The sequence below is a fragment of the Rhododendron vialii genome, chromosome 10a (genome assembly GCF_030253575.1).
Source record: "Rhododendron vialii isolate Sample 1 chromosome 10a, ASM3025357v1".
Lineage (NCBI taxonomy): Eukaryota > Viridiplantae > Streptophyta > Magnoliopsida > Ericales > Ericaceae > Rhododendron > Rhododendron vialii.
Genome location: NC_080566.1, coordinates 29,352,318 through 29,367,069, shown reverse-complemented (window position 1 = coordinate 29,367,069; position 14,752 = coordinate 29,352,318). Strand labels below are relative to the sequence as shown.

The 14,752-nt window shown below is 40.5% G+C and overlaps 1 protein-coding gene and 1 long non-coding RNA gene across 3 annotated transcripts; one reads left to right on the top strand and one right to left on the bottom strand.

The window, feature by feature from the left end:
- Positions 1-618: 618 nt before the first annotated feature.
- LOC131303458 (lectin-like) lies at positions 619-13,691 on the top strand. Of its 2 annotated transcripts, none has more exons than XR_009192061.1 (3): positions 619-882; positions 1,172-1,290; positions 13,068-13,691. XR_009192061.1 is itself a non-coding variant. In XM_058330334.1 (3 exons), the coding sequence occupies exons 2-3, from the start codon at positions 1,271-1,273 to the stop codon at positions 2,301-2,303; spliced, it is 381 nt and encodes a 126-aa protein (XP_058186317.1). In that variant the 5' UTR covers positions 619-882; positions 1,172-1,270; the 3' UTR covers positions 2,304-2,422. The 2 variants fall into 2 exon arrangements, 1 of the variants encoding a protein (XP_058186317.1); XM_058330334.1 differs by lacking the exon at positions 13,068-13,691 and adding an exon at positions 1,943-2,422.
- On the bottom strand, positions 5,477-8,536 carry LOC131303460 (uncharacterized). The gene is made up of 2 exons (XR_009192062.1): positions 8,301-8,536; positions 5,477-5,725 (listed from the first exon to the last, which is right to left on the bottom strand). It is a non-coding gene; the product is annotated as an uncharacterized LOC131303460 (long non-coding RNA).
- Positions 13,692-14,752: the final 1,061 nt, after the last annotated feature.

The window sequence follows — 14,752 nt, the reverse complement described above, 5'->3', positions numbered from 1 at the left end:
AGGAACGAGCAATTCAGAACGAAAAAAATACAGCGCTTGTTTGAAACTCGGGGATAAGAAAGGAAAATAGAAGAAAAGAAAGAAAATGAAGTGTAAAGGAAAATTACTCTCTGTTCTGTTATTTATCTTAATGTTTCCTTAAACCAAACAAAGGAAAAGTTAATTTCCCTTCATTTCTTTTTCCTTCCATAGGTTTCAAACAAAACTCTTTTATTTCTTTTTCCTTCCATAGGTTTCAAACAAAACTCTTTTATTGGGTGATTGAAAAATAAAAAGTGACGTAAATATATTTTATAGTCTTTCATTTTTCCACAATATTCTGTAAATCACACCGCCTAATATTTCGGTCAACAATGCTACAACAAATACATAAAACACTTATGCACACTCACTCACAATATGGGTGGATCTCACACATTACCCTAGGTCCTGCGTGTATTTCGGTAGTGCATAATAAGTTTTTCTTTCCTCTCCAACTGGAAAGCTGACTCCTTCTTTGCTCCCCCATCAATCTGCTTGCCAACGACTCGAATCGATAGATCAGATGGCACTGTAAGTGGTTGTGGCACTGGTTCTTTTTGCACATATTCCTTCATGGAAACATTGATCAATCAGCTCGTAGTGCTTATGGTTTTGATCAAAATTTCTCTTCATTTTCACTGCTCATCCTAATTTTTCTTGGCCAGGAACCAAGATGAAGAAACAAGGGGGAAAGACTCCAAGGGGAAGGAAATAGCAGCTGGAAACAGTAGACGAATCACAAGGCCCCCACTCAGTTTCTTAGCGATTCTCTACGAACACGGCATAGCCCTCGACACTTCTTGTCCTGACCAGCTCTGTCAGCAGCTTTATGATGGTGTTTTCTTGAAGCCCAACAAACTAGTAAGTTCTTTAACCGAGATCCCAAGAACTAGATTCAATGGGACAACGTTGTTAATCTGTGATTCTCGCCCGGGATCACTGAGGATGTTAATTTTCCTACCCATTAAAATGATAGAACAGTGTGATGCCTACAATGTTTTTAGGATACGCTTTGCTGTCAATCACCGTGGAGTAAAATTGCATGAGTTTATTGATATGTGATTCAATAAGAGCCTCGTGCATGAAGCGACTTCTTCTTTTTACTAGCTAGCTCATGGGTTTTGTTCATGTTCTTATCTTGTTGTTGCAGAAGTACTTTGTCGATGAGAAGTCAAACAAGAATTGCTTCGTGCTATTCGCAAGAGAACTCACAGTCGTCCATGGTGACAATCCTGATTATTGGAGATGGATGGAAGATAACGAAACAAGGTAAGAAAAATTATTTCTAGCAAATTCATCTTACCATTAATTAGTGCAAGCCCTATTTAACACTTACAATCAGTACTCAAACCAATGGGCCAAATTATGAGTGATTTCCTTAATACTAGCGCAACATCGGAAATCTATTTTGCTATGTGGGGCGAAATTCATCTACCCTAGGTTAATGAGAAGACGAATTCCCCTGAGGATGTAGAAATGGAAGAGTGAACCGGTGTTTAGGATGGCATGTTGCAGGTTTGGATCACTTTTTTTTTTTTTTTTGATCGGCAAAAATAATTTCATTTATCACGATAAAATCGGGATACAAAATGAAATTAGTGCAATACAGTAGGATAAAAAATGCATTGAGCAACTTCTTCTTGCAAAACCTTAACCTACATCTCCGCCTCTCGATTTTTAAGTAAAATAGTGGCAGCCATTGTATTTCACATGCTATTACCATCACCATCCAAAGGCCACCTTGCTTGTTAAAGCATCTTGCTCTTGAACATCTATAGTTTGAAGTACTAGCCAGCAACAACAGTAGCACTTGAAATTCAAGAGCTTTATAATTGAGTACTAATATATCCACTTACATATACCAAATCTAATAACATTTTCCGACATTGATAGTTTAACATTCTCATGACTTGTTTTGTAGCGGGAAAGACATAGAAGTGGCTGAGCTATTGAAGATATGTTGGTTAGAGATTGGAGGCGCTATCCGAACAATTAATCTCTCACCGGGAACTTTGTACGAAATTGTATTTATCCTGATGAAACGTAACAACGACTCACAGTTCAATTTGGATCTTACAATCAAACCCCAGCACTCAAAAGCTTTGAAGCGCTCTGAAAGTTTAGAAGACAAGCCTCTGAACAATTGGTTTGAGGTCTTGGTAGGTGAGTTCATGTTGTCGGCACAGTACGTTGGATACATGGAATTCAGCTTGGGGCAATATGATGGGGACTGGAAGCACGGACTTGTCGTGAAATGTGCCATCATACGACCTAAGAAGTAACGACATGAAATTTGGGATGCAATCGGAATTTTAAGCTTGATTGAAAACAAGGGATGTCAAATGTGTACTTCCGTTTGTTTATCTGAAAGTTCATGGCATTGAATTTAGCTATTCATTAGGCACATTTCTTTTGCTGTTATCTTGTTTCTTATTGATGTTAAGTTGTCGCTTGTCCAAAGTTAGTACCCGGAGTGCCCTACTATGGAACCCAAACCTCATGGGACATCCGACTTCAACCCGAATTTGAAACCTCAAAGTGAGATGTCGAACTACCAATCTTTACGAAAGGCAAAAGATCCTCCGGAGATCCTAATAATCTCTGCAACCAAACAAGTTATAACATTCTAGGAAAAAATACAAAGGGAGAAAAATGGACAAACAACTCCCTTAGCAGAAATCTCAAAATGAAAAAAAAATTCTACGTACTTTAGTATAACTCCTCCGATTTGTGTCGCAACATCATCAAGAGCTCCAGGACTACAACCACGGCGCTGCAAATAGGTTGTGAAAACTTTATATCCATCTCAAAATCAATTGGCAATGAGTGGAAAGATCTCAGATGCTATTAAGTGATCACTCATTTCACTCTCAAGCAATATGAGACTATATTTCCTTAACACCTCCTCACATGCAGCCGTGTTTGAGGTCTGTCAAGTGTTACTTGTTTTTGGGTCTATCATTATGCAATCTTTTTGCTAGTCAGTCATCGTAAAGTGTGGATGGTAAATTTTATACAAGGTGGGGAAAATATGGGGTGGAACGGACCCCGTTCTGATAGTATGTGAAAATTTTATATTCATCTCAAAACCAATTGACAATGAGTGATCGTTGTAACTTGTAAGCAAAGGTCGTTAAGAGGCTAAAGCTAAAGTGGTTAGTGTTAATCTTGTAATTAGTTAAGTGAGCTAAGTGTTGGGGTCCACCCATAGTGGTGGGGTTATTTTGTATAACACCCTTAGTGTTGAGTGTTGAGCGTATTTACCCTTAGGGGGTGTTCGGACAAATAAGCCACTTTGGCTTATTTTTTGTCCTTATTCAAATTTTTTTCGTATCACTTGGCTTATTGTCATTTTTTTGAAGATTATTGCATATCCTCACGTCAAGAGGAATCTAAAAAGTAAAAAAATTTGACCGAAATCCAATTTTTTTTGAATAAAGATGAAAAAAAATCAATAAGCCAATTTTTTCGTCTTTATTAAAAAAAATTGGATTTCGGTTAAAATTTTTTACTTTTTAGATTCCTCTTATTGTGAGGATGCAATAATCCCCAAAAAAAATGACAATAAGCCAAGTGATCCGGAAAAAATTTGAATAAGGACAAAAAATAAGCCACTGTGGCTTATTTGTCCGAACGGGCCCAGAGTCCCTTATATATAGTTGTAAACCCTATTAGGGTTAGGGTGTGACATAATGTGAGAGAGAGGGTGAGGTGAGCGTGGGGAGCCAGGTTGTGGCCTCTCGGAGAGGAACCGGCGTGTGATTCCCGGAGAGTTTTTTCATCTTTATTTTATATTGTGTGAATATATAATCAAAGGGAGTTTTTCTCTGAAACATTGCGTGGTTTGTGTGCATGGTGTCCCTCACGGTCCTAACAATTGGTATCAAAGCGGAATTGAAGAAGAGGGTCACCGGAAAAAACCACGGGTTCGATTTCGAAAAAAAAAGATTGCTCACAAATCTTGTGTTTTGTCACCCAAGGAACAAGCACGGAGCATGGCCTAAGCTGGGTTCTCGTTGAGCCATTTGAAAACTCAATCGGACCAGTAAGGGTTGTGCACCTCACTGAGACGAGTCTATCGGAGGTGACGGGGTTGAGTTTCGTCACCAGATGAAGGCTCGGGAGCCATTCGATCGCAGCGGGCGGAGTCGGCGGCAGGTAGAGAGGCTGTTTTGAAAAGCCCGAGGCCGTGGATGATCAAAGACTAGTTCTGAGCACTGGGTTGTGTTCACCTCGAGAAGACGATCGTGGATTGGGGTAGCACGTCGCCGGAGGAGCTCGGAGGTGGCGGCAATGGCCATTCGAAAGGCGGCGGCGAAGTAGCGTAGAGGCAGTTGAAGGACAGCCCATACAAGGAGTGGTCGGATGCAAGATTGAAGCACGGGGTTGTGTTCGTCTCATCGAGATGAGCTCGGGAGTGGTCGAAAAATCACCAAGCGACGCCGGAGTAAGCCGCTCGCGCGGCCAGATGGAGCTGCGCGAGGCCGCGAGTCAGATCTACTCGCGGCGCATGAGCTGCACGCGTGGGAGTTGGGCTGGCACCCGCCAGCATGTGGAGAGCGTGTGCGGTCAACGCCACATGAGCGGTCAATGCTGACTAAGCGATGAGTCAGCAGCCCAGTCAGCATGCCATGTCATCAGCCACGTGGCACTACCACATCAGCAAGAAATGTCCGGATGTGCCACGTCATCAGGTCAACGATGACGTTGCTGGTCAACGGTCAACTGCCTGGTCAAACGGGAAAATTCCAGACTGGTTTTTTGCGATTTCAGGGTCGTTCGAACTCCGTTTTTCGCGTATGAGTAGTCGATTTTGACTATCTCGACGTTCCGGACATAACCGCACACTCCGTTTTCAGTTTTGAGGCTCCTAGGCTGGTGCAAGTGCTTAGTGAAGCAAGAAAACGCGTGTTTGGAGACGATTTGGGTTACGAGTTGGCTTGGTGCAACATAGGGATTAGTTCCAAACAGCCATGGGAGGTCATGATCAGTCGTGGGAGACCTAGTGAGCAAGGATACATTCTTTCAAGTGTTACATCCCGGTTTGGGGGGGTGCTAGAGAGCTTGTCTGGTAATGATATAGGCACTTATTAGGGGCGACACATCGGAGATCAAAGGTTGCAGGGAAAAGCCTGGAGTGGAACGAAGATGGACCAAGTGGCAGGAGAAGGCCCGAGAGAGATGACTGAGAGTGGTAGGATGTGCTGGGAGTGGCAGATGTGATGAAGACCTATCATCGGCAGTTACAGTTGTGATTTGGGCTTCATGAGGATGATGATGGGCAACTGATACATGCTTGTGGAGAGTACAGACAGATAGTGTCACGACCTCGATTTTCAACTAAAATAATAATATGTTTATTACAAACAAAAGTCTTTTTCTCAACTATATCTTCCTTTAAATGTCGTGTAAATCCAAACAGCCAATCAAGTCGCTTCTTTTTCTTCTCTCTAAATTTTTATTTTTTTTTATAAAGTCTCCCAAACATTTACAATTAAATGGGTTTCATAATAGTCAAGGAGAAGAGTTTATACATGGCTTTATAAATATTCTAATCAAAAGGGCACAACCTTCAATTGGGAGTAAAGTACACAACATGAATTGGACTAGCTGATGAACACTTCCTTAATGATACCAATGAAGCTCTCACGAGACGTCTCAATGTGCACTCCATGCAATCCAAGCTAAGTGTCATGACGAGTACCTGAAAGGATAGGGTGAGCTACACTAGCTCGTAGAGATATCCATACCTAAATTATATGCAGAAGTGAAGACAGATCACAAGGGGAAAATATTTTCCAAAAGCATATGTGTTTTGTCAAAAGTGAAGCTCAAAATGTCATACTCACGCTGGAAAATATTTAACTCCATTTTTCAAACACCAACACTCTCAACCACACACACCGATATTCTTAAAAATCTCAGCTACCGCTACGACATTACCCAACCCAATCCCTGCTTTTTCATTTCCATTTCAATGATCTAAAGATTAGTCTGAGTTCTTTAACAAAATGTTTTCACTTCCTTATCTCCTACAACCAACCTCTCACCAAAAATATACACACTAGGCATGTAGAGCTAGAACATAAAGTAAGCAATGACAAGTCGAACAATACCGCACCTCAACAACAAGGAAACTCACCCGTCAATCCCAAATCAAACTTCAAATCTCAACATCTAGCAAAACTCCTCCACATTAAGATTTCCCTTATAATTCTGACAAGCAAATACCATACATGAAACTCTCACAATGCATCACACCACGAGGTACCAATTACACATTCACACAGAACTGCCTATCACACATCAGGAGAATAAGCCACAATGATTTGGCGGTCTAAAGGGAAAAATAAAAGAAGACATGTATTGACACATTAGACGTTCCAAGTTACCAACTCAAACTGACATTTTCAATCTTAGTATGATAATAAAAAAATAACAAGATTCTCCGTTTTCACCATGTCACGCGTTTCGATTTTGTTTCCGGGCATTAAGGACCCCGTGCGTCCTATGTTCATTCCGGCATCACACCTTTCGGTAGATCCGTGGCTTTCTTGTGCACTTCCGGGCATTAGGGACCCCGTGCGTCCCATATTCATTCCGGCATCACACCTTTCGGTAGATCCGTGGCTTTCATTCCGGCATCTCACCTTCCGGTAGATCTGTGGCTTTCATTCCCTTTCAATTATCCACTATGCCACTCATATAGTCACATATTCTCATTGAGCAAGTAATTTCATTATCCTACACTTCTCCACTTCCCACTCATAGCAAGACGCAGACTAAACCCACCCATGGATACAACACATAAAGAGGAAAAACTGTTCATTTTTCTCTTAGTATCAATTAACATCAAAGTCAAGTCATTTTCTCACATATCAATACACCAATAATGTATATCCCTTATACACCACAAGTTCTCACGTATTCTTTGTTTCAATATACTTATCTACATAGCAACTGTTACACTTCTCATTTTCTATTTCATTAACAAACTAATCATTAGTCAATACGTAACCCAACGTGTTAATCAATCCTATAAGACCTCATTCTCATGGAAGCAAGTCAAACAATCAAAGCCTAAGCGGACCATTCATTTCACTATTCATATTCCATTTTATTCCCAAACCTTTCCTTGAAATCCATATATCCTACCACATCATCATATCTCAAATGAAAACATCAACTTTTATCCTTTCTAGTTCTCTTTAACCAACACTTAAGTCACCTAGATCAACTCATCGTATCCCCCTCATATCGAATTGGTGAAATTAATCATTTACATTTGAGCATATCCAATTAAACAACATGAATTCAAGGACGACCCTTAAACCATTGAAAAGTAGACTTCTCCTTTGAATCCATAGATCATACATCAAAAACGGAGTTCGGGTAACTTAACTACGGCCTTTCAATTATAGCTCCAACATAACAGTAAAAACTGATACAAAGGCAGAATTTAGGTCAACTTTGGATGCAAATCTGTTATCGCTCGGACATACCCATGATGCATGGGATGTATCGTTGGAAAGCTCCGTGTCTAGTTTCTACCAAAACAAACGGTGTGTCGTTTCGAGTCCCGAGCTAGGAGTTATGGCCATTTTACCTAAGTCCGCCGGTGCTGTCAGATTCTACGCGGGAATAAGTAAAATTGATTGAAAAATCATAACTCTTTCATCTTAAACCCAAAAATAGTGAAATCAAAGCCAAAAGTTGCACCACGACAAGCCCTACACTCAGTAAAAATCCCAGGTTCAGAAACGAGAGGAGATTAACCCAACAATCAAAAGAAAAACAGTTTCGCAACCATTTTCGCACCTATCAACCAACCCAGCTTTAGAAATTCACCAAAAATTGTATACTTAACCAAATTAATTGATTCCAACGCCAATCTCTTCTTAACTTAAATATGCACCTCCTGTAAAAGACCCAAAGCCACCCAAAATGTTCGTCATGCCCAGAAAGTTAAAAGAAGACAGCCACGCACAGATTCGCACATCCAGCAAACAGCCAGTATTCAAAAATTCATAACTAATTGTGTGATTATCGGTTTTGCATGATCTTGGTACCGAAATCTTCGTATTGAAACGTACTTTAACAGTTATGAAGATACCAAAAATTAATTCCTAGCAGAAAGGCCCCAAAAAGACAGATTACCAGAACCCACGAAATTTTCAGCATACACTAGATTTATTCAAGACTCAAAATAGATGATCAAACTTAATCCTTGCACATCAAACCAACACTTAACACATATAAAGAAGGCAGGAGATCCCTACCTCAAGTATCAAGACCAAGCTTTGAGCTCAAACCAAACCCTAGCCTCCAAATCCGAAATATGCCTCCACCGAGCTCTTCCCACGCGATCCGAGGGCCGAGGATGAAGAAATGTGCGTGGTTTTCAAGGATTGATGGTGGAGTAGCAAGAATTTGGTTGAGGGAGTGAGGGAGAGGAGACCGAGAGAAAGGGAGAGGAGGGAGAGAGAGCTTCCGCTAAAAAAAGAAAAGGGGAAAGAAAAGTGTTCTCTTGGTGTGTGTTGATACATATAGCCCTAATGCACTAACACCCCTCTATTCAACAAACATCACATTATAACCCCCAACTCATACACCCTCACACATTAACAACAACATTTTGTTCAAAACTTAAATTCATATATATATATATATATATATATATACATTTTATTTTTATAGACCAATTGCATTATAAATACCAAAAATTAAATGATGAAATTACGGGTCTCTACAGATAGAGCTGATGTTTGGTACTAGACAAGCAGTATGAATTTTTTGTGACAGTGAACAGATGAAGCAACAGTTGCGGAGACACACAGGAAGGGCACTGGAGTACGAGGAGTCATGACCTGAGATGTATAGGAGTGTCGGTTAGTGAATCAGATTGTGTGTGGAATAGTCTGCAGACGGCGTGCAACTGGTTGTTTGGGAGATGTTCACGGGAGCTCTGGACAGAGGGATGGAGATGGAGACCAGACGATGCATCGCTGGGATCTCTTCCTTTGTGGATTTTGTGATTGGATTCTTTCAATAGTATGCGGCTGCATAAGAAGGAGAGATGGAGTCACGAATCGTGTCTTGTAAGGATGCAGGCACTTCGGTCAAGGGGGTGCGAGCACTCTATTGAGGGGGTGCTAAATATCGGCGGAGATGTCAGTATTGCAGCCGGACAGCGCTACGGGTTTAGCCTCGGAAGATCTAGTCTTGCAAGGAGACATTCAGTCAGGCAGAAGTACTTCGGTGATGAGGTAGCAGCTAGACTTGGAGTGACACAGACGCTTTGCTAGAAAGGCTGGACGGATGCAAGGATTAGCCACTCTGGGTGGAGGGGGTGATTGTTGGGGTCCACCCATAGTGGTGGAGTTATTTTGTATAACACCCTTAGTGTTGGATATTGAGCGTATTTACCCTTAGAGTCCCTTATATATAGTTGTAAACCCTATTAGGGTTAGGGTGTGACATAATGTGAGGGAGAGGGTGAGGCGAGCGTGGGGGGCCAGGTTGTGGCCTCCCGGAGAGGAACCGGCGTGTGGTTTCCGGAGAGTTTTTTCATCTTTATTGTATATTGTGTGAATATATAATCAATGGGAGTTTTTCTCTGAAATCATTGCGTGGTTTGTGTGCATGGTGTCCCTCACGGTCCTAAAACTAAGCTTGTTAGTAAGGTGAAGTGTTGCGTAGTGCTTTCTGTTGTGTTTCTGTTGTAACCGCCAAGTGGCAGTCGTTTCTCATCTCTCTCTGTTTTTTGTATATAAGGTTAGGCTTAGCTTGGAAGCAATTCAATCAAGACAGAAATGAAAAGTTCTCTCTTCGTTCTTTATTTTCTCTCTCTAGTTTTTGAAATTCTGCTATTAGTTTGTAATTCAAATCTCTAAAGTGATGCTAGGAGTATTAACTTCGCCCTACTAGATGACTTCAATCCCACAACAAAAAATCAACCAAAGAACGAGACAAAGTTAAGTGGAAAACTTCAAAATCGGGTAAAAACCACGGGAAGAAATTATGCGCTAAAATAAATGTACGATTACAAATATTCTTACTAATTGACTGTGCATCCTCTCCACAAGTCCTAAGAACTATTTGCCAAATCCACCTTCATCGTATCACCGAATCCTAAATCCTTAGGCCTTCCAAAAATCCTTTCGAACTCCACGAAAGAATGTCGTACAGATGTTGAAGCAAGAACAAGAACAGAGCCCCTCAAAGATTAATATTCAGCACCCAAGGCTGCTGTACCGTATGTTGAAGTAGGAAACCAATGAACAGCCTCTCAAAAGATTTTTAGCACCAATTGATTAATCAAACTTCGGTCCGTCTTCAAGCAGCCACCAAAACAAAAAAACAAAACTCTCGCAATCGTCACTACTCAGCTGTAAGAACGAGAGTTAAATAATTGTCGTGCTCGACCTCCCTGTGCTCGACCTCCTTTCTGATGACCTAATGGGTCGATGCAATTAAGGCCCCAAAAATGCATTCGAGCAAAATAGAAATCGGCCCAGTACTAAGAATTTTGTTTGGCTTTGGCAAAATATCCTGTTTTCCAACTCTTTCATGAACCGGCCCAATAAAAACTCGACTAACATCTACCACACTAAAAAACAATATAATATAATGATTCCTTTCCACATCCTAAACAGACGCTTCTAATCAAAAGAAAAAATTACTACTTGATAAAATGGGGATACATGGAAAGGTGTTATTTGGTCATGAATGTGCCAACCAAAAGGAAGCTCGGCCTATGGAGCTTCAATAATGATGTTAGAAATTCCACAAATGATGTTAACGATCATCCAAACAAGTAAATTTACAAGAGAGAAACATATTCACTGAGCCTCCTCCATGAATAGGCGCTCAATCTCGCCCGTACGTTTCAGTTTTGGACGGTCCAGATTTTGGTGAAATTTTTCCAGGGGAAAGCTTAACTCTTCCCCAGAAAAGTTTCATTTACACCCGGACCATCCAAAGTTGAAACGGACAGCTGAGATCGTGCTCTATAAATAAGTTTTTCTCAATTTTGTTCATATTCAATTCTTATCTTCTAGTTGCAGAAGTAATTTGTTGATGAGAAGTCAAACAAGAATTGCTTCGTGCTATTCGCAAGAGAACTCATAGTCGTCCATGGTAACAATCCTGAATATTGGGAATGGATGGAAGATAAGGAAACAAGATAAGAAAATTATTTCTTGCAACTTTATCTTAACCATTAATACTGCAAGCCCTATTTAACACTTATAATCACTACTCAAATCAATAACATTAAAAGCAATGGGGCCAAATTATGAGTGATTTCCTTAATACTAGCGCAACTTCGTAATCTATTTTTGCTATGTGAGGCGAAATTCATCGACCCTAGGTTAATGAGAACACAAATTCCCCTGTGCATGTAGAAATAGAAGAGCAAACCGGTGATCTGGATGGCATGTTGCAGCTCTTCACTCAAAGAATCACTCGGCCTAAGGTACTGACCAGAGGACACTAACAGAGTCTAGTCAGTGAGTAATGGATGAGAAGGAACTTGAGGAGTGTCGTCGTTAGAAGTGCAGGCGTATTAGTTTAATGGGACCATATCCCTTCTTTTCTCTCCTCCTTCAAGAATACAAAAGTGGTTACGAGCATGCTAATGGTCGTATATTCTCTCTGTGGCGAAAAATTGATTAGACTTGAGTATGAAAGTCGACGATTGAAGACATACATACTCACAGCTGGTGGTGTTGCTATAAAGGATTGAGTTTCGGGTTGTTAGATGATTCCGTAGGGTGGTAGAAGAAAGTACGTAAACTTGCTCATATTTGGTTTTTATTGCCATCGTACGTGGTAAATAATTTTGTTCAGCGAAAAAATTGATAGTTTTAGCATTTTATATTCTCCATGTGAAAGACTAAAAGCAAATTAAAGTGTGAAAGATGTATAGGGAGTGTTTTTAGCACTCTCCATAATGAAAAATCTACAAATGTTTCAACGAATGAAAGGCGTTGAGTCTTTAGAATACTTCTGGCTGCATGCGTTGTGGACCCCTGCCAAACTGTAATGCTCTTGGTGAGCCATTGGGATGAAATCATTAGCGCTTCATTCAACTGCTTTTTATCTCCCTCATGCCAAATATCGATAGAAATAATATAGTGGCTTTTTCCGATAGTTGTGTTCCCTCTCTTGATGAAGAAGGCGAGGGCAACGCTTTAAGTGTGAGCAGTGATGCAAGAGCATGTTAGGATCGAATTGCAATCTAAATTTGATGTAAACATGAGTTTCGTGATCTGAATTCTGATATGACGAAAGTGTGTGGATTAGGGGTTAAGCCACAAGTGGTTCTAATTTTCCCTCAATGAAGAGGGCTTCAATGTTTTCAACTATCGTTACTTAATGACTAGCGTACGTGAATACTTGCACGTTGGGGTGCATGCCTACACAAGATGGATGTCTTTGCAAACTTTTGACACCTATTTCGCATCTATTCGAAAGTGCTCATTGGGTGCACTTTATTTTTGGAGTCACCACTTGGTTTTAGAAACCAAGAAACCAAATATAGAGATTCCATAGTTGAGTGCCAAGGATGCGAAAAGGGAAAGATTTAAGGATGCGAAAAGGGAAAGATTTTAGGCACCCGTCTTGTTGTTTGAGATTTGGCGTTTCAAAAGCTTCTTTGGTTTTAGCAAATAATTAATTTGAGCCATTTGGCAGTGTGAGATATAGACACAAGAGATAACAGTTCAAGGGGAGACGGGGAAGGGAGCTAGCATGCATGTAATAGAGTAAAACAGACCGTTTCTCTAGTGACAATATCTCGCATCCTGCATATATATCTTGCGGCCTTGGAATCTACTAGCAGCCGCGACAACTACTACTTAAACAATATAGAGGCTGGCACTACTAGTAGCGGCCGCTGTTCCTCTTTACACCAGAAGAACGTAAAAAGAGTAAAATAGGGGTTGGAAAAATCAACGAAAAATAAAAGGTTCAAATCTACTTTCATTTCCACTATTTTCCAGATATTAATAGTTTAATATGCATTCTCTTGGCTTGTTTTGTAGCGGGGAAGACATTGAAGTGGCTAGGCTATTGAAGGTATGGTGGTTAGAGATCAAAGGCGCTATCCGAACAATTAATCTCTTACCAGGAACTTTGTACGAAATTGTATTTATCATGAAGAAACTTGACAAGGACTCAAACTTCAATTTGACTCTTATAATCAAACCCCAGCACTTGAAAGCTTTGACACACCGTGCTCCGAAAGTTTGAAAGAAAAGCCTCTGCAAAATTGGTTTGAGGTCTTGGCAGGTGAGTTCATGTTTTCGACGCAGTACGTTGGGAACATGGAATTCAAACTGGAGAATACCGGTGGGGACTGGAAGTGTGGACTTGTCGTGAAATGTGCTATCGTTCGACCTAAGAAGTAACAACACATGAAATTTGGGATGCTATCGGGCTTTTATATATGCTTGATAGAAAACAAGGATGTCAAGTTAATGTCTGATTTGGTTTGTTTATCTGAAAGTTGAAACTATTTTCAATTCTCTGGTGGAGTCTTTTTGTAGATTTTATAGATTACATTGTGGCACCAAGTTAAACTACATCAACATCTTAATTATATTTGCTAGTAGAAATTAAGAAGAATGTCTGCCCTGAAGAGAAACAAAATCAATCAGTTTGCAGGATGTGATCTTTGTATTTCACACATGCCATGATACCATTCCTCTCTTTTTGTTTATAGGTTCGATTCTCCTTGCCAATAACTCTTGGGGCTACCTCACCTCAATGCGTGAGCATGTGAAACGATTGTGGGAGGGACTGTAGGGATTAGTTCAAGGTGTGCGCAAGCTAGCCCGGGACACCCGACACAAATTTTGTGAGGGATCCATTTTGGAGACCCATAATCAAATATTTCCCACAACCAAATTACACCTGTACTATTGGAAAATCACTTAAAGCTAGGTAATCTACTTGCACCCTTGGCATTTCTGTGCCGACAAATGAGTCCGATAAAACATGAATTCACGCGTAGGCGTGTTCTGGATCTCTCGCCAAAAGATAGTCCCCGACTGCCTTACCATGAATTCCGAACCTCACGCGACATCTGAGTTCAACTTGAATTTGAAACCTCAAAGCGAGATGTTACTATATATGCCAACTTTACAAAACGAAAAATCCTCCGGAGATCCTAATAATCACTGCAACCAAACATTCTACGAGGGAGAAAAATGCGCAAACAACTCCCTTAGCAGATCCCAAAATTAGAACGAAAAAAATCCGGTCATAATAACGCCTCTGAATTATGTCCCAACATCATCGAAAGGTTCATCTCAATTCTCACCACCACTGTGAAACGGGGAGCCTGCCATGCTAGGGAGGCATCAGGGTGTGCCGTGAGATCAAACAACACCGTTGGGTTCCCCACGTCACCTGGAAAACTCAGATGTCTCGTTCGTTGTTCGGGTCATTTTTCTTGCATTATTCGTCGCAATAGTACAATTTTTTTTTGTAGTTGGGTCCATATATAATCCCATATGATAATATGATCTCGTAGGCTATGCAATCTAATCATATGGATCTTACTGAACAAAGTTTTCGAAATCATAAAAAACATTATAGATATAGATATAAATGAGTTGATTTTTTACGAGAATCCTTAAAAACATGTTTTAAACAAATTGAGCTGCTCCGATTATTCATGTGGGCCTCCGAAAAATGTGTTGTCAGAAATGTTGTCAAATGTATT